The 22,151-nt window shown below is 36.6% G+C and overlaps 1 protein-coding gene across 4 annotated transcripts in view; it reads right to left on the bottom strand.

Annotated features, from left to right (window-relative positions):
- The window catches only part of Pask (PAS domain containing serine/threonine kinase), a 413,885-nt gene that overhangs the window by 87,269 nt on the left and 304,465 nt on the right, over positions 1 to 22,151 (bottom strand). For all 4 annotated transcript variants that reach the window (XM_090376045.1, XM_090376047.1, XM_090376046.1 and 1 more), the window contains 2 exons: positions 15,085 to 15,240; positions 1,328 to 1,456 (listed from right to left, as the gene is read on the bottom strand). In XM_090376045.1, coding sequence (XP_090232171.1) covers positions 1,328 to 1,456; positions 15,085 to 15,240 — 285 coding nt within the window. The remainder of the gene's footprint in view (positions 1 to 1,327; positions 1,457 to 15,084; positions 15,241 to 22,151) is intronic.

Raw genomic sequence — 22,151 nt, 5'->3', positions numbered from 1 at the left:
GTGTTCAAGTATGGAGACTGCACCTAAAGAAAGACATCGAGCTTCTTGAAAGGGTGCAAAGAAGGGTAACTCGCCTGGTGAGATCGGCAAAAGGGCGTCCTTATGAAGAAAGACTTCGAATATGTGGGTTGCAGAGTTTGGAAACTAGACACCTTAGAGGAGATTTGAATGAGGTGTTTAAGGCTCTGAGAGGCATCAGTAAAATGAATGAGGACAAAATTTTCAAGATTATAAATGATGCTAGAACTAGGGGACATAAATTCAAGTTAAGGGGGGAAATGTTTAGATTGGACTGCAGGAAGTTTTATTTTAGCCAGTGAGTTATAAATTACTGGAATAAGTTGCCTTCATGAGTGGCAGAGGCCGACAGTTTGGGGGGAAATTCAAAGGTCATCTGGATAGTACTTTCGGGTAAGGGAAGCGCATAGGATGATAGGTTTAATTTCCTTTTTTTTTTTTTTTTATTAATTATTATTATTTAGTCATTTATTTTATTTTTTTTTGTTTTTATCATTGTTTTGTTCGGATTTTTTTTTTTTTTTTTTTTTTTTTTGGCTGGTGCAGCATAAGCCATAGGCTTTCTTGCACCATGCGGCCGTTACTAATAGTAATACTGTCTCTTTTTTTTAAAATTACAGGTCCCAAAGTCAACAAAACTCTACGAATGAGGAGAGATGGCGAAATTGATCACCGTGCAGTCATCTAATATTTGGGGAAAAAAGGGAATAATGCCAAAGGCAATCTATGAAGACATTAATGAGGTAATCAATGACAAAAGTTGACCTTAACGCAGTCAAGTAAATTTTTTTTTGATTATAATGACTTTTGCTTTGTTTCTAAAAAATATTTTTTGATCTTAATATCCAACACAGTGGATATAATGCCAGAATTTAGAATAAATTTTTAAAATTTCTCATTTTCAATTATTTCCTGCAGTTTTTTCCAAAAAAAAAAAATAATAAAATAAAATAAAATAAATGATTTGTGAAGTGCGTATGTACCAATGCCTCAGCTGCCTAAATTTTTTCTTATTGATGAGCCCACCAAAAGTTTAGAATCACACAATAGTAGTATGAATTTGAATTAGTGACATACCAGTAATTTGTAATAAATCTTGGCAGGGTATGTAATAATAGCCTTTTCAAGCACATCTTCCATAACTCAACAGAAATTTTGATATCAGGATACGTGCTTTTAATCAGAGTTTATAAGCACCCTGTGTTTTCAGATGATCAAAAACACAGGTTGTTTTCCTTTATATTTTTACAGATTGAGATAAATGGAATGAAAATTCAACATCAATTGTAAACAAAGGTTCATAATTTACCTGCACTATATTAGGATGCTTTAATGTAGTGAGGAGGCTAACCTCTAGAGGCACTCTGTGACCCATAAGGCTATCAAAGACCCAGCACTCTTCGTATACTTTTGCTTTACGAATAAACTTGGTAATAACCTACAAAGGAAAAAAATTATCTAGTTAAAGAATTATATTGATGTAAGTAATTTACTTAAAAATTATATTCTCCGAAACTCATAATTGAAAAAGTATATATTGAAATTTCTGTATGTAGGCATCAAAATTCTGTACAACCTATTCCCCTTAGGGCAGGTTTCCACATTACTGGTCTTCAAAGTATTGCATCCTCCACAGAATTCTCACAATAATCATAAAGCAGATTTGCCTACAATGTAAAGGTACATTAGCATTCACAGTTTCGTACACTGCAATCCAAGCAAAATCACGTGAAACAGGTTTGGATTATTATTTTATTAAGACTGGGTTTCAACTGCAGTCATACCTGGTTCTTTGTTTTCTATTTCAGTGATTTTCTTAAATATGCATGGTGACACACAAGTGTGTTGCAAAAGTTACTAAAGGAATTTTTTTTTATTTATTTTAAAATCAAAAATGAAATTTAGAAGTTAAAAAAAAATTTATTTGGAAGGGAACAATCTGCAAATGTGAATGAATATTTTATTTTTAATAATACAGTAAATCCTCGCTAATCTGGTTACAGTTAATCCGGAGCGAAATACAAAAAATTCTTTCATATTTGGGTATTGTACTTTGAAAAACACATGGCATCTAGGAAGGCAGATGAGTCACTCTAACTGCGCAGAGAGAGAGACAGAACATCCATCACATTGCTTTGCATGTTGTTCAGCATTGTTGTTGACTCTTGAGTCGGACAGACTTCACTTGCGTTCTTCTTTGTACATATATATGTACATAAATTTACATATTTTATATATTATAGGTTTATATAGTATGAATAAGAGCTGTAATGCTCAATACGTTCTATGTTGGTATCAATATTTGTAAAATAATAAGAGATGTTTATCTCAATGTAGTATGTAGAACACTTCCATATGATACTCTCCAGAAATTAAAACAAAAAAATCTAAAATCTTACATTAGAGTAACAAATAATTAAAAATCAATTTAAAACAATTGAAAATAAGAAAATTAATTAAAAGAATTTAACGAAAAAATACAAAACAATTTTCCTTCCTGAAGCTGACAACGCTTTTCGACCGTATGTTGTGATCGCAGGAATGAAAATTACTGAATAGGGGTGAGCATGAAACTTAAATATGGATTATTTGTCTTCGTGCATGCACGTAAAAGCACACGAATCGGATATCAGATATGGCCGGCGAACATTAACAGAATTCTAGTGTAATTTAATTTCTACGGTTTCTGCAATTAATAGTTGCGTATAATTACATTGGACACTAAGTATTTTGGCCTCGTTAAATAAAAAAGTATGTTTTTCATTAACGGCATGAAAGGCTAATCCTGACGCTGCTAAGAAGCACAAACTGAGGCCGCATGTTGATTAACACATATATTCAGAGGAAAATGCGTCGGACCTTGGTAAGATGAGTTGCAAACACCGCAAGAAATGTTGTATACCAGGTCATTAATTTCTGTTGCGAACGAGGAAAGGACCGAGGGGCGATTGTTCAGTATAGTGTGTAATTTTTTCGATAAATTCTTTTAATTTTCTTATTTTTAATTGCGTTAAATTGATTTTTAATTATTTGTTATTCTAACGTAAGATTTTCGATTTTTTCGCTTTAATTTCTGGAGAGTACCATACAGAAGTGTTCTACGTACTATATTGAGGTAAACTTCTCTTATTATTTTACAAATTATGGGTTTATATAATTGTTGGTGAAACCACAACACCACTCGACGCCTCTGTAGCCAGGTGGGCAGAAGCAGCAGTGTGTAGCACATGCTTCTTGATTAGACCGAGGTTCGAGCCCGTGACCACCAAAATACGGAGGATGCAGAAAGGTCAGGGAATGACCACCGCCTATCCCCGGAGCAATATGGCCTTAGTTGCTAATGCTCCTAAAAACCAAACAACAACAACAACAACACCACCACTGTCTTGTCAAGGTCATCGTACGCAGACTGTTTCATTGTTTTTCGGACAGTCATGCCTTTAACCCTATTGGATGCCTGCAAAATCTAATAGCTTCCCTTTATTTTTTACGATGTCGCATATGATTTAGTTAAGAACGTTATAATGGTTCATTAAAGATTTAACGGATGCACCGTTTTCAAACATTTGAATAATTTCAAGTTTCAAGTTTGAAGAGAAACAAAAACAAACAAACATAACAGTTGTAATTTGAGGAGACATGAACATATGTACTGGGCATCGTGTGAACACACACACAGTGTAGTGTGTGTGTTCCTTTGTTCCTTTGTGTGTCCCCCACTCACCACAAATAAAATATGTTTACATTTTATAAATAAATAAATTTATTATATAAATTTATTTATTTATATAATAAACATAACATAATATATAACATAACAGCATTATAAACAGCACACATGGAGTGGCACACTTTTGGGGGATACACCATTCAGCATACCTAAACTATAATTAGTAAAGGATTCTGACTGTATTCTACCAGTTATTGCCATGCCAGGAAATTGGCTACATTATTAACCACAAATCATAACATACTAATAGATTAACAACAGTCATGGTCAGAGGTGATTCTTGCACTGCTTCTACTAGAATATATAACAGCCTGGAAAGCCAGGTGTCAGAGATTTCAAGGTCTGCTTTGGGTCCTCATGGAACAAGTAAATATATGGAATGTGTTACGGTTACTATTAGCTAAAATAGGGACACATATACATGTTTGTATACTAATGCTAGGAGTATAGCAAATAAGTTTGATGAATCTGAAGTACTGGTTAAGTCATATAATGCAGGCACAGGGATATCAGATCATGATACCACTCAGACATAGGATATCCAGAATTTGAATTATGGTGAGTACAATAATAAATAAATAAATTTTCTGTTTATACTCCATGACCAAACAATCAGAGGAGTTAACAAGATAGACAGAATACAAGAAACAGCACCGTATTCAGCAGTCACAGGTTTGAACCCCGTTCACTCAAGGCACGTGTACTTATGCATCTGCGCGCCTGACTACTAAGCTACGGCGGCCTAAAATGTATAGAAGTAGGGGAGAAAGTTATGCTTTGGTGTGGCATAAGTCCTGGGAAAACAAAACTAAGAGTTGGAGTGTGTTGTAAGTCTAGCTGTAAATAGTTTAACAAACAGCTATATAGACAAACAGGCAGGGCCAGAAAATCAGAATGTTTTATAATTGGATATTTTAACTTTCCAGATATTAACTGGACCTTGTGGCTTGGTCACTCACACAGTAGTAAGACGTCTGTGGATCTAATGGATGACTGTTTTCTACACTAGCAAGTTATAGGCAACGAGAGAAAGCAATACCCTTGATCTGATTAATGGTGGTCTAGTGCAACAGCCCAATACCCTAGTATATGGTTTTCATGCTGTGATCTAGGGCTGATGTTTGGTTCTCTTTTTGTCATTTGTGTTGTTTCCATCAAACGTAAGCTGTTGGTATATACAAGGTCACTTTGATGATATATAGCTTGAGACAGGAGCTACATTTGAATGCAATGTACTAGCATTTTGAGTTTTGTTTGATATGTTATTGAATTGTAGAGCTTCACATTTCTGCTGATTTCTAAGGTCAAATCTTTTAACATTATATATTTTTTTTGGGAAAAACTATTCCGGAAATCTTTTTATTTCAGTTGACAATTCACTCAAAATCTGGTAAAGCTAAATGAGGCCACTAGCTTACTGTTGCAGCACATTTACTGCTATATGAATGCCAAATGCAGGTATAGTTTTTAAGGGTAATTTTAGTTTTGGCAGTACTTGCTCTGCAAACTTGGATTAGCCCATCACAGTCTTTATGGCTGACATGTACAGTGGGAGAGGGAAAACAGTGTGGAGTGGAAGAGGCTGGATTATTTTGACTCTCATCACAGTCTTCAGATTCCTACCTTAAGGATCGTGAGGAAGAGTGCTAGATTCATATTCAAGAGACATGAGGCATTTCCTCAATGCAGGTTGAGCTTTATGGAATGATCCATTCTCATTCTTTCTGATAATTTCTCCAATTTTTTCTCCCATTTTTCCATCTTGTCTATTCTGTTTAGCAGAGAATCCCACAAATCAGGGCTAATTTTTTTATCTCAGTTCAGTAAGTTCAGAGGTGAGTGTTTTCTGATTATTAATGGATTTGGTTGCCATGTTTAAATTAAGAAGACAACTTGGGTGGATGAAATTTTCTGCTTAATTTTTGAAATTTTTATATATTTTAAATACATGAAAAGTTTGTTGTCATTGTAGAAATAGGGATTGCTTTTTATAGATTTATAAAACACATACAGGACTTGAGGTTTTGTGTTTTCCAAATTATATTAAATTCACCCCTTAATTTTTAGTTTAAATTGTATGGAAGAGAACCACAGAGGTTGAAATTTAATTTCGTCTAGTGGGTGAAAGCGAAGATTTTCATAGAGCTGTTCAAATAATGGGAAATGGGAATAAATCACTTTTCAAGTTTAATACTTATAGCGTCTGCTAATGTTGACTAAGTAGCCACTGAATTCAAAGTTATTGCATGATAAATTAACTTACCATAATTGGATAAAATGTCACATAGCTCAAGCAAAAGTTTCCTGTAAAGAATGGAAGTTGAGAGGATTTTCAGAGTATAAACTAAGGTAAAACTAATTACATTTTAGTTTTTAAGCACAAAAATAAGCAAGCCCAACTGGTCACCACCAGTATAGTTCCCATTCTAAGAAACCGACTTTCCTCACTTTCCATCCAAGTCAATCTTTTATTATGAAAAATGCTTATTATATTTCTTCTCTATGAATTATTTTAAAAATTATTCACATTTTAAAGGAATTTATCTCATTATGTCTTGAAAATACCATCTTCTTCAACATCTTATACTGGTAATAGGAAATGTATTTAGAAGTGAAACTTGTAGTGCTTAAGTGATTTGAAAAGGAGGATTTTGTGACTGATATGCTAATTCAATGAGGATGTCTGACTCTAATGGATTGAATGATAAGGAAAAATCAAGATGTGCATTCAGGATATAATTCCATAATTAGCTGAAAAATTGTGGCATTTAGTATTAGTATTGAGAAGTGATGCAAGAAAGAAAGCTTATACAGAATCAGAAAAAAAAAAAAAAACCCTTCCCACTTCACTATTCATTCCCCCCCCCCTTTTCAAAGTTCATCTAGTTTTTACTTGAATTTATTCTGCTGGTTACACAACAGATCTATTCCATAGATCTGTTGTGCAACCATTCTACCTCACTTTGAATGTATACCCCCTTGTGTGTAGTCTGAGCATGAGGAAGAATTCCATCAGCCTGCTCAATCATATAACCTCAAAGGTGCTTAGTCTCCAGTTGCCTCAATTTGCAGAAATGAAGCTTTTCTGGGTAAGGGCACCCCATAGTCACACTTACCAATCTCATTTCCCTTCTCTGTGCCTCTGTAAAATGATGCCTCCAAATATGTATGCAGTACTCAAGGTGTGGCCTGACCATTGCCTTATACAAAGGAATAATTACCTCCTTATCCCTGGTAGCAAAATTCCTGCATACATCACTGACAAGACCCCATGAGCTGCTCTGGCAGCCTGTCTGCACTGTTCAGTAAACTTCATATCTGACTGCACAATTACCCCCAGGTATATTTCACTCTCCACTACCCTGAGTGTAGTACCACACAGTTGGTACGTTAATCTGGGATTACTGCTACCTATATGCAGTACTTCACATTTGTATTTGCATTTGTCAAGGTTAAATCTCAATTGCCATTTCTGAGCCCAACTGCCTAATTTTTCTAGTCCAAGAAGAGAAGTGCCCATTGAAAACCTATTCGCTGTCTTTCCCCACCCAACCATACCTTTATCGATAACAGTAAATTGCCCTTAATGCCATACTGCTGCAATTTATACAGAAGTCTATGATGTGCAACAGTATTAAAAGCTTTGTTAGCTACCTGAGCAGGATCATCAACAGCTAACCCATCGATATCAAGTGGACCAATCTGATTCATCCCCTTCCTTCTAGAGTTTACATAAGTAAAGAACTCTTTGCTGTTTTTCTTTGCATCCCTTGCCAAAGATTTCTCGTAATCTGCCTTCGCCTGCCTAACCTCCTTTGTAACTTGGTTACAGATCAACTTGTATCTATCATAGGCTTCTGTGTCACGTGTTAATTTGTATGTATCCCATGCATTTTTCTTCTCTGCCATATGTCTCATTAGTTCATCTGCCATCCACTTAGGCCTAAACCCTGAACAATATTTCTTAGTTGGTATGTAAAGCCTAGTAGCTTCCAAGATAAGTTCTTTGAATGCTTCCCATTTTGAATTTGCTGTTGGTAACATCATCAGTTGGTCCCACTGTATAGAATTTAAATACTGTCTCAGTCCATCGTAGTCGCCTTTACGAAAGCAATAACCCTTCCCTTTAACCCTAATGGTAATTACCTCTTTGAGTAAATCCCACTTCAGCACACTGTGATCACTGCCACCTAGTGGTTCATTTACCTGCAGATTCTTAATGCATGAAGAATCACTACTGATAATCAAATCAAGAGTATTACTCCCTCTAGTTGCCTCCCGAACATGCTGATGTAGAAAACAATCATCCAATAAATCCACAAAAGCCTTGCTAGTGTGTGAGTGACCAGCCCCCAAATTCCAGTCAATATCTGGGAAATTAAAATCCCCCATAATAAGACTCTCTGATTTACTGGCCCACTCTATTTCCCCGTACAGTTTCTTATTATACTCATCAGAGTCATTAGGCCTATAGCACACTCCTACTCTCAATTTTGATCTCCCAATGCTTATGTCACACCAAACTGACTTGACACTGCACTGCCCAGCAATGTCGACTGGCTTCACTTCCTTGGATTTTTTGTATTTCTTAACTAATAGCATAACCCCTCCTCCCTTCCTACCCTGTCTATCCTTTCTGTAGACATTGTACTCCCCAAATTCCAGTTCTGCATTCCTCATATCTGTGTGACACCACATCTCTGAAATCCCCACAATATCTGTCTTTGATGTTTTGAGCAATACCTCAAATTCATCAAATTTATTTACTAAACTCCTAGCATTGGTGTACACGCAAGTATACAAGCACCTGTTCTTTTTCTTAGCTACCCTAACACAACCTATGTGTTTATTTGTACCCCAATGATTCCCAGCAGTCTCTGAAATATCCTGCATCTTATTTTCCAGGCTGCAGCTCATTCCAATAGAAGCAGTGCAAGAATCACTTTCACCTCTGCCAGTAGCTACTGTTAATCTATTAATCCTTGTATCCCCCCAATCTAGCAGTTTTCCGACCCACCTAACACTGCCTCAATAGCATCAGCAAACATTCTTGCACCCTTTCTATTTAAGTGTATCCCATCCCTGTAGAAGCAGTCTCTCCTGTTAACAAGTACAGGCCAGGCTGAAAAAAATTCTGCCCCTTGAGCCTTGCACAATTCTTCCAGGGCCGAATTGATTGACAGGGCTTTCATCATATACTCCCTCCTATTGTGTCTGGGCAGAATTGCAGACACTTTCAAATTCAACCCTAATTCACGGCTTTTTTTCAACAGTGACCTGTACTTGTTAAGTAATTCCACCGGTCTCCTACTCTTAATATCATTAGTGCCAACGTGTACAACTATATCACCTTTTGTGCCCTTAAAAGATGATATCCGCTCTACAACGTCATCAACCTTTGCAACTGGCAGACATACCCTGACATTTTTATCCAGTTCTTTGTTACTGCATCATAATATCCAATCAAACTGGTCAGGCAAGATCTTCCCTTAACAAACCTGTGCTGTGACTGAAATATGACTGCACTCCTGTCTAGATGGTCCTGCAACACTAATTAACCAGAGACTCCATTATTTGCAGTGGAAAACTAGTTAATCTAACAGGTCAGTAATTACTCATGTCACTCTCTGATCCCCCTTTTGTGAATTTGGGATACATTCTCACATCTCCAGTCCACAGGGACTTCAGCTGAATTCAAGGATGCTCTCATAATTATGACTAAGGGTTTGCTTATTTCCTTTGCTGCCTCCTTCATTATCATTATATAGATCCCAAACACTCCAGGTGCCTTTCTTACATTTAACTTCAGCAATCTATTTTGCACTTACCTCTCAGCTATTACAAAATCAATTAGCTCCATGACAGAGTTTGTTAAACTTTTGGCATCCACTCCCACAATAATAATTCGAGAATTCCTCATGTGTGAATGTAGATGCAAAATACTTATTCAACTTGTCAGTGATCTGAGCAGGCTCATCAATAGTTGAACCATCGATATCAAGTGGACCTATGTGATTCACCCTTTCTTTTTAGTGTTTATATAAGAAAAGAAGTCTTTGCTTTTTTCTTTGCATCCTTTGTGACTTGAATGCAGACTAGTTTATATCTACCACAGGCTTCTGTATCACTTGATAATTTATATTCATCCCGTGCATTTGTCTTCCCTGGAACAAGTCTCATTAGTTCCTCTGACATCCATTTAGGTCTAAGCCTTGAATGGTATTTCTTATTTGTTTTAAAAATCATAGTATCTTCTAAGATTATTTCCTTAAATGCTTCACAGTTAGAATTTTCTGATGGTAACATCTTCAGTTGTTCTCACAGTACAGGATTTGAAAACTGTCTGAGATTACTGTAGTCAGCTTTATGAAAGCAAAGTCTCTTCCCTTTACCCTTCATTGCAGTTATATCTTTAAATCCCACATCAATACACAGTGATCACTGTTGATAATCAGAATAAGAATATTGCTTTCTCTCTCTCTCTCTCTCTCTCTCTCTCTCTCTCTCTCTCTCTCTCTCTCTCTCTCTCTCTCTCTTCTCGCCTCTCTAACAAGCTGCTGTAGCAAAAAAGTCATCCAATAAATCTGCAAAGTCTTGCTAGTGTGTGAGTGACCTGTCCACAAATTCCAATTGGCATCTAGAAAGTTAAAATCTCCCATTATAAGATATTCTGAATTACTGGCCCACTCTATTTCTCTATACAGTTGATCGTTGTACTCATCAGAGTCATTAGGTCTATAACACACTCCTATTTTTATTTTCCTAGTGCTTATGTCACACCAAACTGACTCACCATTGCACTGGCCACTCATGTCAACTAGAAGCACTACCTTAGATTTTATTCCACACTACTCATTTGCATAACTTGATAATGGATAAAACTGAGGTCCTGTTAATAATTTGGATTGAAGACCAAACAGGCAGCAAGTCCCATTAAGAACAACAATAATTCAAGAAAAAGGCAAGTAAGTCCTGGATGGTTTGAGTGTTTTAGAATAACAGCTAATCTACAGAACTTGAAATTGACTGGTGATGGAGTTAGTGTTGATTTTGAGGCAGCAGAAGCATATCGTGAAACTTTGCAAGACACTTCTACATTTGTAGAAGAAGAAGAAGAATGATATTTACCATATCAAGTCTTCAATGTAGATGAGATTTCCCTTTTTTGGAAAAGAATGCTTAGAACTTTTACTTCCCATGAGGAAAAGTCTGCACCTGGGTTTCTGATGGCAAAAGATAAGTTAACCATTCTTTTAGGAGAAACTTCTTAAGATTTTAAGTTGAAGCTTGCACTGGTGTATCACAGAAAGAACCATGATCTCTTACATGATATTTATATATAAAACTTTTCTTCCTGTCATGTGGTGATCAAATCAGAAGGGATAACTTTCCAGATTTTCAAAGAACGATTTACTTCTTACTTCTGCCTTGATGTAGAGAAATATTGCACAAATAATTGCACAAAAAGCATTGCTACTGCTCAAAAATGCACTAGACATCAAATAAACTTAAACAAGAAGTCCAATGACATTAGTGTTGAATTTCTCCCAAAATATACAACAGATGTGATCCAACCTATGAATCAAGGTACAATATACACATATAAGGAAAACTATTTAAAGAAAACATTAGCTCTGATGATTTGTATAACTGAAGATTTGGCAAGTTGGAAATTCAAAAATTCTAGTGAAATTACATCATGCATACCATTAACAATACCAGAGAATCTTGGGGTAAAATCAAATGTTCAACGTCAAATTTAGTGTGGCGGAAAATATGGCTAGAGTGCATGTGTGTAATTTCAAAGGTTTTGATTAACAGCTAAGGGTTTGCTTACTTCCCTCGCTGCCTCCTTCAATATAACTGGATAGTATGAACCAGAGCTGTAATGCTCAATACATTCTACATTGATATCAATATTTGTAAAATAACAAGAAAAGTTTATCTCAATATAGAACGTAGAACACTTCCCACAGGAAGTGTTCTATGTACTATATTGAGGTAGACTTCTCTTATTATTTTATAAATATAACTGGATAGATTCCATCTGCCCCAGGTGGCTTTTTTTAATGTTTAACTTCAACAATTTTTCCTCCACTTTGCTCTCCGTTATTACAAAATAATTTAGAGTTTAGTAAACTTCTGTCCTCCCCTCCCTAACAGAATTCCTCATGTGTGAATGTAGATGCAAAATATTCATTCAGTTTGTCGGCTATCTGAGCATGATCATCGACAGTCGAACCACCAACGTCAAGTGGACCTATCTGATTCATCCCCTTCTTTCAAGGGTTTACTTAAGTAAAGAAATCCTTGCTGTTTTTCTTAGCATCCTTTGCCAAAGATTTCTCATAATCTGCCTTTGCCTGCCTAACTTCCTTTGTGTCTCAATTACAGTAGCTTATATCTGCTGTAGGCTTCTGTGTCACCTGGTAATTTTTATGCATCCCATGTATTTTTCTTCTGTGCCACGAGCTTCATTAGCTTATCTGACATTCATTTAGGCATAAATATTTAACAGTATTTCTTAGCTGGCATGAAAAGCCTAGTAACTTCCCAGATTAATTCCTTGAAGGCTTCCCATTTAGAATTCACTGTTTTTAAAATCATCAGTTGATCCCACTGTATAGAATTTAAAAACTGACAGAGACTACTATAGTCACCTTTACGAAAACAAAAACCATTCCCTTTACCCTTGATGGTAGTTACATTAGCATTAGTAAAGGCATATGATGCAAGAAAGCAAGCTTATACAGAATCATCCAAAAAAAAAAAAAAACAAAAAAAACCCCCTTCTCATTTCACCCATCCACTCGCTCCAAATGTTTGTCTAGTTCTGCATTTGAATTTATTTAAGCTATCAACTTCTACAACGTATGAGTCATCTTTTGAGATTTATGATGGGCATCATGGCATGAACCAAATTTGATTACATTTCAAGGGTACAGCTTTCAAACAAGTTTCACAGGTCACTTGCTAGGTAGTCCAGTGGGCTGAATTTTGGAATTAAGGATTTTGGTGACCTACATTAGCTAGCCACTACGCTAAAGGATACAAAACATGCAAAGATAAAAAAAAAAACTGTTCAAAAAAAGTATATACAGTGGATTCCGGTTATTTGGGGCAAATCTTAAAAACAGAACCCAATCGAGAAAATAACCAGGTTTTACTTTGCTTAATTGGGACAAGATGCCGTTTAATCAGGGCAGGAGACTGCAGCACTGGAGATTACCCTACGATTGTCTCTGACCATACCATGTGGTTTGGTCGGATTACTGGAGGTCACAACCATAAAGCAATAAAAACAATTAGCAGTCACCTGTTTATTGGGCTTTTCTGTTAGTGCAAATTATCTTAAATGGATAGTAAACTTGATCTTATTGAATTTGCGATAATACCAACAGCTGGAATTCTGTGGGTTATTATGGCGAAATGTGTTTACACTTTCACGAAATCTTCAATCATATAAAAAAATTAATTTTCAGAATCTTCTCTTCATTCATATAAGAAAATTAATTTTCAAAATCTTCTCTTCATTCCTATATTTAAAGCTTCATAACTTGTTACTCCATTCTCACTTGCACATATCGTGTTACTTGCAATTTGTGTGTGCTGTGTTCTTTGTTATTGATTGTTTATCTTTTTACTGTTTTAAATTTTAACCCCCACCCACAAATGTCAGTGAACAGAAATGTCAACTAGTTAGTACGTACATATTACAGTACGCATTAATTATTCCGATTATCACGTATATACTTCCGATTTTCATGTTTCATTTCATTTTTTAATTGGCAAGATAATAAAGGGTAAATTTGTGCTTACTATATCTTTACTTTTATAGCCTGTGGATAATATTCGTCCTATTTTCGCTAATTAGAATTGCTGTTTAAAAGAATTAAAATTCAATTCACAAATGTGATCACAATGACCGGCGATTACTACACATCGTATAGTGAATGGTACTTTACTATGGTGACTCCATTGTAACGTGATTTGATTGTACAGTGAACCAATTGTAAAGCAGGGATTCATTGTATTTTTAACTATTTACATGAAACTTCGGATAATTGGGGCAGCCGCTTAATCGGGCCAAAATGCACTAGTCCTGATGTGTCCCAAACAAGTGGAATCGACTGTATAAATAAAGGTAAATATTAAAAGCATATTTAAAACACTTCTAAATAAATTATGATCATTGCCAGATCACTGCCAGACAGCATCAATATGGTTGACCGTTGTTAAACGAATTCACTAGCCAATTGATCTCAGGCAAGCCATCGCAGTATCTCCCAACGTTTTGAAGCAAGAGCCAAAGTACGAGTTCAAGCTGGGTCCCCTCAACCACCAGGACTGATTATTTGAATTTCCACAGATCACAGGATAACAAATGTCCAGATTCCTATGATATTAGCCTGGAACCCAGGCTGTGGGTATTGGATCCCAGGATGGTCCCATCACCATGTACAGGTGCCCATGTTGAGGGGGTACTATTAAACCCTTACACAAATATGCATGCGTATATATACATTTTGAAGATTTTGTTCAATGAAGTATGAACAAATGCCTGCACATTACAGTTTCTCTTAAAACTCTATAGAGACATCCAACCATCTTTCAACTGTGTTTATAAGTAATAGTAGCTATTTTTATATTTATGATAGTTTCAAAAATTTGATATTAGAAGTTGATAAACCTTAATCAAATACATATATTGTACAGTAAAGGATATTACTTCAAAGAGAAAAATGAGCAATGAAAAGTTTTTATTATATTATTTTTTAAAAAATTTTAAATGCCCACCACCTTTTTTTTTTTTTTTTTTGCCCAATACAAATTTTGACTTTGATTTTATTCTTGACAATAATCCTGCTCTAATGTTTGGCCAGAAAACTGAAAACAGGAAAAAATTAATATTCATGTATGCAGTTTTCTATTTTTACAAATTCCTCAGAAAAAATTTACCCAAGATCGCATGCATATGGTCCAGAAGAAGGCTACTTGTGAGAGTTAGCCATAGTATGTACAAGGAAATGATTTTTCATACAACCTTTGTCCCCATTTGGCAATCAAAAGGAATAGTGGACCCATCAACATAAATCTGAATTGATCAATATTTTCAAGAATCAGATAATTCAGATGTTGTTACAAAACCCATAAGAGGGCATATCTTCACACAGAAAATAACATCACCATAGTGGACCAATCTTGTGAGATTAATATTTTCTTATTGCTTGGAAATAAATGTTTATTCATTTATCACTATAGAAAAACTGATAATTATTAAGGTATGAAATTGTACCTGTAAAACAAAACTCTAGGTTTAAAAAATCAATACTTACAAGTAACCCATCACAATTACAATAAGCCATTTTCACACAACCAAACGCACCCTTTCCAATTTGTTGCAGTGTAGTATACTTCTCTGCAAATGGTCCAGCAATATATTCCATATCAATTGGTTCTGTACTAGAATAATTAATTCCTATGCTTTTCTCCTGGTAAGTAATAAAATAAAATAAAAAGTTCATAGCATTCTGCATAAAATTCTCAAAACTATAAAGTTTTTCCTAGTTTTACACAATAGATACAAATAAAATACAGTAAATAAAACTGAAAAAACCGAGCACATCTCAATTTTAGAGGTTAAAAGATTTATCACCATATTGCATTATATCAATGAGACATAACATAAATTGGTGGAAAGGGTACTAGCAAGAGAAAGCACAGCACATTGAGTATTTTTTAGGCCACCAAATACTCCATTTCAAAGAATGTACTAAACAAATGAAAAAGCAAAGACCACTGTTTAAAGAAAATGGCAGTATTTCTCACAAGACAAGCATGGCCCACTCCGTGTATCTCAGAAGAACGTGTTAAACACATATAGCAAGTGTTCATCCATAGTCCATAATGAGTACTGCCAATCAGTTACAGGTTCTAATCTTTTTTTTTTTTTTTTTTTTATGAAAATCCCAAACACAAAAGGTATCAAAACCTATAGTACTTTAGTACAGTGCATGGGTTGAGGAGACGTATGGGGGGAGGGGGATGCCGGAAACTTTGCTCTAGAGACTAAACATGGGTTTCACCACTTTAAGCCTCCAATAAGCAAAGTGGTGGTATTTCACCGGTTGATGAAAGTCATCTACCACTACAGTAGCATATGTTACATCTGAAAAAACATTTCAATTATGAGATTTTTTTTTTTTTGCCTGCTCTCATAACATGAAACACTTCATGAAGCTGACAGACTAACATCTAAACAAGCAGCAGTGATCCTCTTTGCTGATTTCAGGAAATTAGCATTGAATCTTAACGGAAAGACCTAATGTTCTGCATCTTACAATTAAAATGGATCTTAATGTTTTATAGTAAAAGGATGGCACGAACTCCATTTGAATCTTTTTGACAAGGCTGAAAACATGTCCACATTCTGTACTGCTAGGAAAGATAAGGACAGACAAAACAAAAAAATTTTAGAAATTCTATCCTGCATCTACATTCTATGTGCTCTACACATACAGGTGAAGCTCTTCATACACCAAATTGATTTTTATGCGCTTCCATTTTAACAGCATATATAATAAAAAAGTTTTGACATTTTAGTGTGAATATGCCTGTTTATATGTAGTAGTAGTAGTGGCATGTAATGCAAGAAAGCAAGTGTATGAGCTTATGCAGCATCAGCCAAAAAAAAAAAAAAAAAAAAAAAAAAAATCACATCATTCCCTCCAAATGCCTGTCCAGTTCCTCCTCAAATTTATTCAACCTATCAACTTCCACAACGACAGATGGAAGTTTGTTCCAGCAATTAACCACCCGCTGGCTAAAGGCAAATTTCCACACATCTATTCTACACCTGTCCTTTCTTAATTTGAATTTATGCCCTCTTAGGTTCGTAATCTGAACAAGTGGAAGGATCCCATCAGATTTCAGCATGCACAACCCATTCACAGCCTTATACACCTCAATCAGATCACCGCGCAGGTGCCTAGTCTCCAGCCACTGCTTTTTTTTTTTTTTTTTTTTTTTGATTTGGTAGTTGTTGGCGCATCGGCTTCTGTGGCCATATTGCACCTCCCAAGGTTTTTGCAGTACGTTGATCCAAGCCCGAGGCGGGAATCGAACCCGCGACCTTTGAGTTGCCGGGCAGGTACTTTACCCACTCGGCTAGCCCGGTCGGCTCCAGCCACTGCAATTTGCAGAACTTAAGTCTCTCTTGGTAAGAGAATCCCTTCATTCCCCTCACCAATCTTGTTGCCCTTCTCTGTACATGCTCAAGTAAATTTACATCCTTCCTAAAATGAGGCCTCCAGACCTGTACGCAGTACTCAAGGCGTGGCCTGACCATTGCCTTATACAGAGGGACAATCACCTCCTTCTCCCTGCTAGCAAAATTCCTATATATCATTTACAAAACCCCATGACCTGCCCTGGCAGCCTGTCTGCATTGCTCAGTAAACTTCATATCTGACTGCACAATTACTCCCAGGTCTTTTTCATTTTCTACCACCTTAAGTGTAGTACCACACAGTTGGTACATTTCTCTGGGGTTACTTCTACCCATATGCAGTACTTTGCATTTGTCAAGGTTAAACTTCAGTTGCTACTTCTTAGCCCATCTGCCCAAATTATCTAGATCCTGTTGTAGTAGCACACTGCCATTACTGTCATTAACAACCCTGCCAACCTTTGTATCATGTCATCTATGAATGTGTGGACTCTCTTACTCACATATGTACACGTGTGAGGTTACATATATGAGAGAGCACAGAACATATGTATGCATTTTAGTATTTTGAGAGAATGACATTTTGTAAAATTAAATTGTTTTCACTGTTCATCCACCCTTTATTGAAATCTGTTGTAAAGAAAAGACTGGAACATATATATATATATATATATATATATTTTTTTTTTTTTTTTTTTTATCAGAAATGAAAATTTGAAGTGTTTATCACATGATCACTTTGAAAAGAGCTTTGGGGGGGATGGCTTATATAAAAGGAATCACTCAAGTGGTTTTGCTAAGAACAACTTAGGTAGGAATGTTTATTTATTTTCATGTCTAAGAATATATAAATTCATACACCGACCATTGAATAAAATTTAAAATTTAATATGACTACAATTTTTACAAAAAAAAAAAAAAATATATATATATATATTTACAATAAACTATTACGGAATGCTAAAAACTGTAATAAAAAGGTCATTTACAATAAAATTTGCTAAAATATAAAACATTAAAAGCGCTAAAAATCTGAAGCTTTCGGGAGCGTCAGCTCCCTTCTTCAACAGTGATATAACTTCCTGCAACATCTCCTTAAGTAGCAGGCTCACGGTACCTCCACACGTGGTATTTCTCCACGTGGTTCAATCGGCACATGGTCAGAACTGGAAGCGGAAATGTCTCGGGAACGTGGCAAAGAAAATCGTTCATCCGACCTTAATATAATTGTTTCAAAGATAGGATTAATACGTATACCTCTATCTCTGTTTATTGTATTCCTACTGGATGAACTAATCCGTAAACCCTCGAGCCATTTACGCTCCCAGTATCCATGTGCACGATCCAAAATAATAGCGTCCTCCGGGGAGATTTGATGCTGCTTCTCCCAAAAATGTTCGGCCACAGCAGACTTGTTGTATTCAGCGGTTCTTATGGCATTTAAATGTTCCCCCAGACGATCCCTGAGCCGTCGTTTTGTTTCCCCCAAATAACACTCCCCACAATCCGGGCATTCTATTCTATAAACCACTCCACTACTAAGATCTTTTGGTAGGCGGTCTTTGACCTGAGACACAGCTGTGCACAGCCTCCGCCCAGGAAGCTGTACACAGCGTGTCCCATAACCCCGTAAAATTCTTGCTAGATGTTCAGTAAGGCCCGGATAGTAGGGGATGTATGCGGTGGCTACCGGAACGAACGACTCCCTACGTTCGGACACTCCTCAACTATATCTATCCAGGATCCTCTGGGGGTATCCGCACTTTCTAAGTTCTGCCGTGACACGATTAATTTCTTTTTCTTTATCCTCAGAAGTGGTACAGTGTGATCTTACTCTGTCAAATAAAGCTTTTGCAACACTATTCTTATATTGTCCAGCTTGTGCTGAATTGAAATGGGTGTATTGACCTCTACACATGGGTTTTTTAAAAACTGACGTCTTAAGTCTAAAACCCACCCTGGAGATCAATACATCCAAAAATGACAGGGTACCACCCGTTTCCACCTCTGAGGTAAATTGTATAAATTGGGAGAAGCTATTAAGCCAGCAAACGGCATCATCCTCCCTCCCCTTCTGGACCAGGGCAAAGGTATCATCAACATATCTTCTCCAATTCCTAATAGGAAATGAACACCCACTAAAAACCCTACTTTCCAACTCCTCCATGGCCAGATTGGCCACGGTGGCACTAATGGGTGAACCCATGGCAGTACCGCGAACCTGCTTATACATAGTTCCTTGAAACAACATGGTAGTACTAGCTAGACATGGTAGTACTAGCTAGCAGAGTCATATAGACAAAGACAAATTATGAAGTTTAATAGGTTGGTGAGTGAAAATGTGGTACAGCGATATGATAATAGCACCCATTTTATACATAATTTGAGTAATAGACAGCTCACGAAAGAACAGGAGGCAGTCCTTAGTTTAGGCCCCAAGTTCACTCTGGTGTCTTCGAAACCCCCCCATTGCGGAGATAGCAATGGGTATTGAACGGGCCGTTAATAAGTTTCCTGAGCCTTTAGCTAATGAAATCCGGGTGAAGTCAGCTGCAGTGTTGAGTCAGGTGAGGAAGGCACCCCCGAATCTCAGCCTTAGTCAAAAGAGAGCTCTAGAGGAATTGAGAAGAGACAAAGGAATAGTTGTTTTACCAGCAATTAAAGGGAGATCAACGGTGGTCCTGAATACAGAAGATTATAATAAGAAGGCATTGGATCTTCTGCAAGATAATAACACTTATAAGGTGATCCAAAGGAACCCGTTGGTGGGGCTGGAACAGCGAGTCAATAAACTGATACAATCCTGGTTGAACACGGAGAAGATTTCCAAGGAGACTTACTGGTCATTACACACTACAGGTAGTCAACTCCCGCGATTCTACGGACTGCCAAAAATTCATAAGGCAGAAGTGCCCTTGAGACCTATAGTTTCATTTATAGGGAGTCCTTCCTATGCGCTATCAGGGTACTTGGCTAAATTAATTGCACCCATAGTGGGGCAGTCCGAATATGTTGTTAAAGACAGTAGAGAGTTTGTGAATTTTGTGGGAAATTTGACTATAAATGATGATGAGAGCATGATCTCTTTTGACGTTATATCTTTATTTACATGTATTCCTATTAGTCATGCAGTATATTGTGTAAAAATGGCATTGACCAGGGATGCCTCCCTTGGTAATAGATCACTTCTCGGTGTGGAAGACATTTGCACCGGGGTAGAATTATGTCTAGCTAGTATTACCATGTTGTTTCAAGGAACTATGTATAAGCAGGTTCGCGGTACTGCCATGGGTTCACCCATTAGTGCCACCGTGGCCAATCTGGCCATGGAGGAGTTGGAAAGTAGGGTTTTTAGTGGGTGTTCATTTCCTATTAGGAATTGGAGAAGATATGTTGATGATACCTTTGCCCTGGTCCAGAAGGGGAGGGAGGATGATGCCGTTTGCTGGCTTAATAGCTTCTCCCAATTTATACAATTTACCTCAGAGGTGGAAACGGGTGGTACCCTGTCATTTTTGGATGTATTGATCTCCAGGGTGGGTTTTAGACTTAAGACGTCAGTTTTTAAAAAACCCATGTGTAGAGGTCAATACACCCATTTCAATTCAGCACAAGCTGGACAATATAAGAATAGTGTTGCAAAAGCTTTATTTGACAGAGTAAGATCACACTGTACCACTTCTGAGGATAAAGAAAAAGAAATTAATCGTGTCACGGCAGAACTTAGAAAGTGCGGATACCCCCAGAGGATCCTGGATAGATATAGTAGAGGAGTGTCCGAACGTAGGGAGTCGTTCGTTCCGGTAGCCACCGCATACATCCCCTACTATCCGGGCCTTACTGAACATCTAGCAAGAATTTTACGGGGTTATGGGACACGCTGTGTACAGCTTCCTGGGCGGAGGCTGTGCACAGCTGTGTCTCAGGTCAAAGACCGCCTACCAAAAGATCTTAGTAGTGGAGTGGTTTATAGAATAGAATGCCCGGATTGTGGGGAGTGTTATTTGGGGGAAACAAAACGACGGCTCAGGGATCGTCTGGGGGAACATTTAAATGCCATAAGAACCGCTGAATACAACAAGTCTGCTGTGGCCGAACATTTTTGGGAGAAGCAGCATAAAATCTCCCCGGAGGACGCTATTATTTTGGATCGTGCATATGGATACTGGGAGCGTAAATGGCTCGAGGGTTTACGGATTAGTTCATCCAGTAGGAATACAATAAACAGAGATAGAGGTATACGTATTAATCCTATCTTTGAAACAATTATATTAAGGTCGGATGAACGATTTTCTTTGCCACGTTCCCGAGACATTTCCGCTTCCAGTTCTGACCATGTGCCGATTGAACCACGTGGAGAAATACCACGTGTGGAGGTACCGTGAGCCTGCTACTTAAGGAGATGTTGCAGGAAGTTATATCACTGTTGAAGAAGGGAGCTGACGCTCCCGAAAGCTTCAGATTTTTAGCGCTTTTAATGTTTTATATTTTAGCAAATTTTATTGTAAATGACCTTTTTATTACAGTTTTTAGCATTCCGTAATAGTTTATTGTAAATATATATATATATATATATATATTTTTTTTTTTTTTTTGTAAAAATTGTAGTCATATTAAATTTTAAATTTTATTCAATGGTCGGTGTATGAATTTATATATTCTTAGACATGAGTTTTCCCGACCTCAGAGGCCTCTTTCAGGATATTTATTTTCAGTTTGGATATTGTACATAAATGTGCAAAAGGTTTTGTCTGCTATAGTATAATGTTTACAGAAAAGGTTGGAACATCAAAATTAGTTTTAGGTAGGCCACTACGAGGACAGATATGTGAAATTCTATTTAATGTAACAATATTAAGAAGAGATGAAAAATTTATTTCAAGAATAATTAAAATGCCTGAAGAGTGTAGTGTATCTATGTCAGTGGTAAAGCAAGTGTAGTGGACTATATTTTCAATGCTGAAAGATAAGCAAAGAGAAATAAATAAATAAATAAAATAGTGGTAAATGTTTTGACAAATGTGCCATTCACAGAAAGATTCACAAATTTTATGTTGTGCAGAAAATAAGACTAATCATCAGGAAAATTTGCCCTATTTTGAAAATAGTTAAATTTGGATTTTAGACATGAGTATTACAACAGCTTCTCAAAGAAGTGGGCTTTCCATGTAAAAA

The sequence above is a fragment of the Mastigoproctus giganteus genome, chromosome 6, assembly GCF_048544385.1.
Source record: "Mastigoproctus giganteus isolate SK-2022 chromosome 6, ASM4854438v1, whole genome shotgun sequence".
NCBI classification, from domain to species: domain Eukaryota; kingdom Metazoa; phylum Arthropoda; class Arachnida; order Uropygi; family Thelyphonidae; genus Mastigoproctus; species Mastigoproctus giganteus.
Note: the sequence above shows the minus strand (reverse complement) of the source record. Positions and strands in the feature narration are given on the sequence as shown.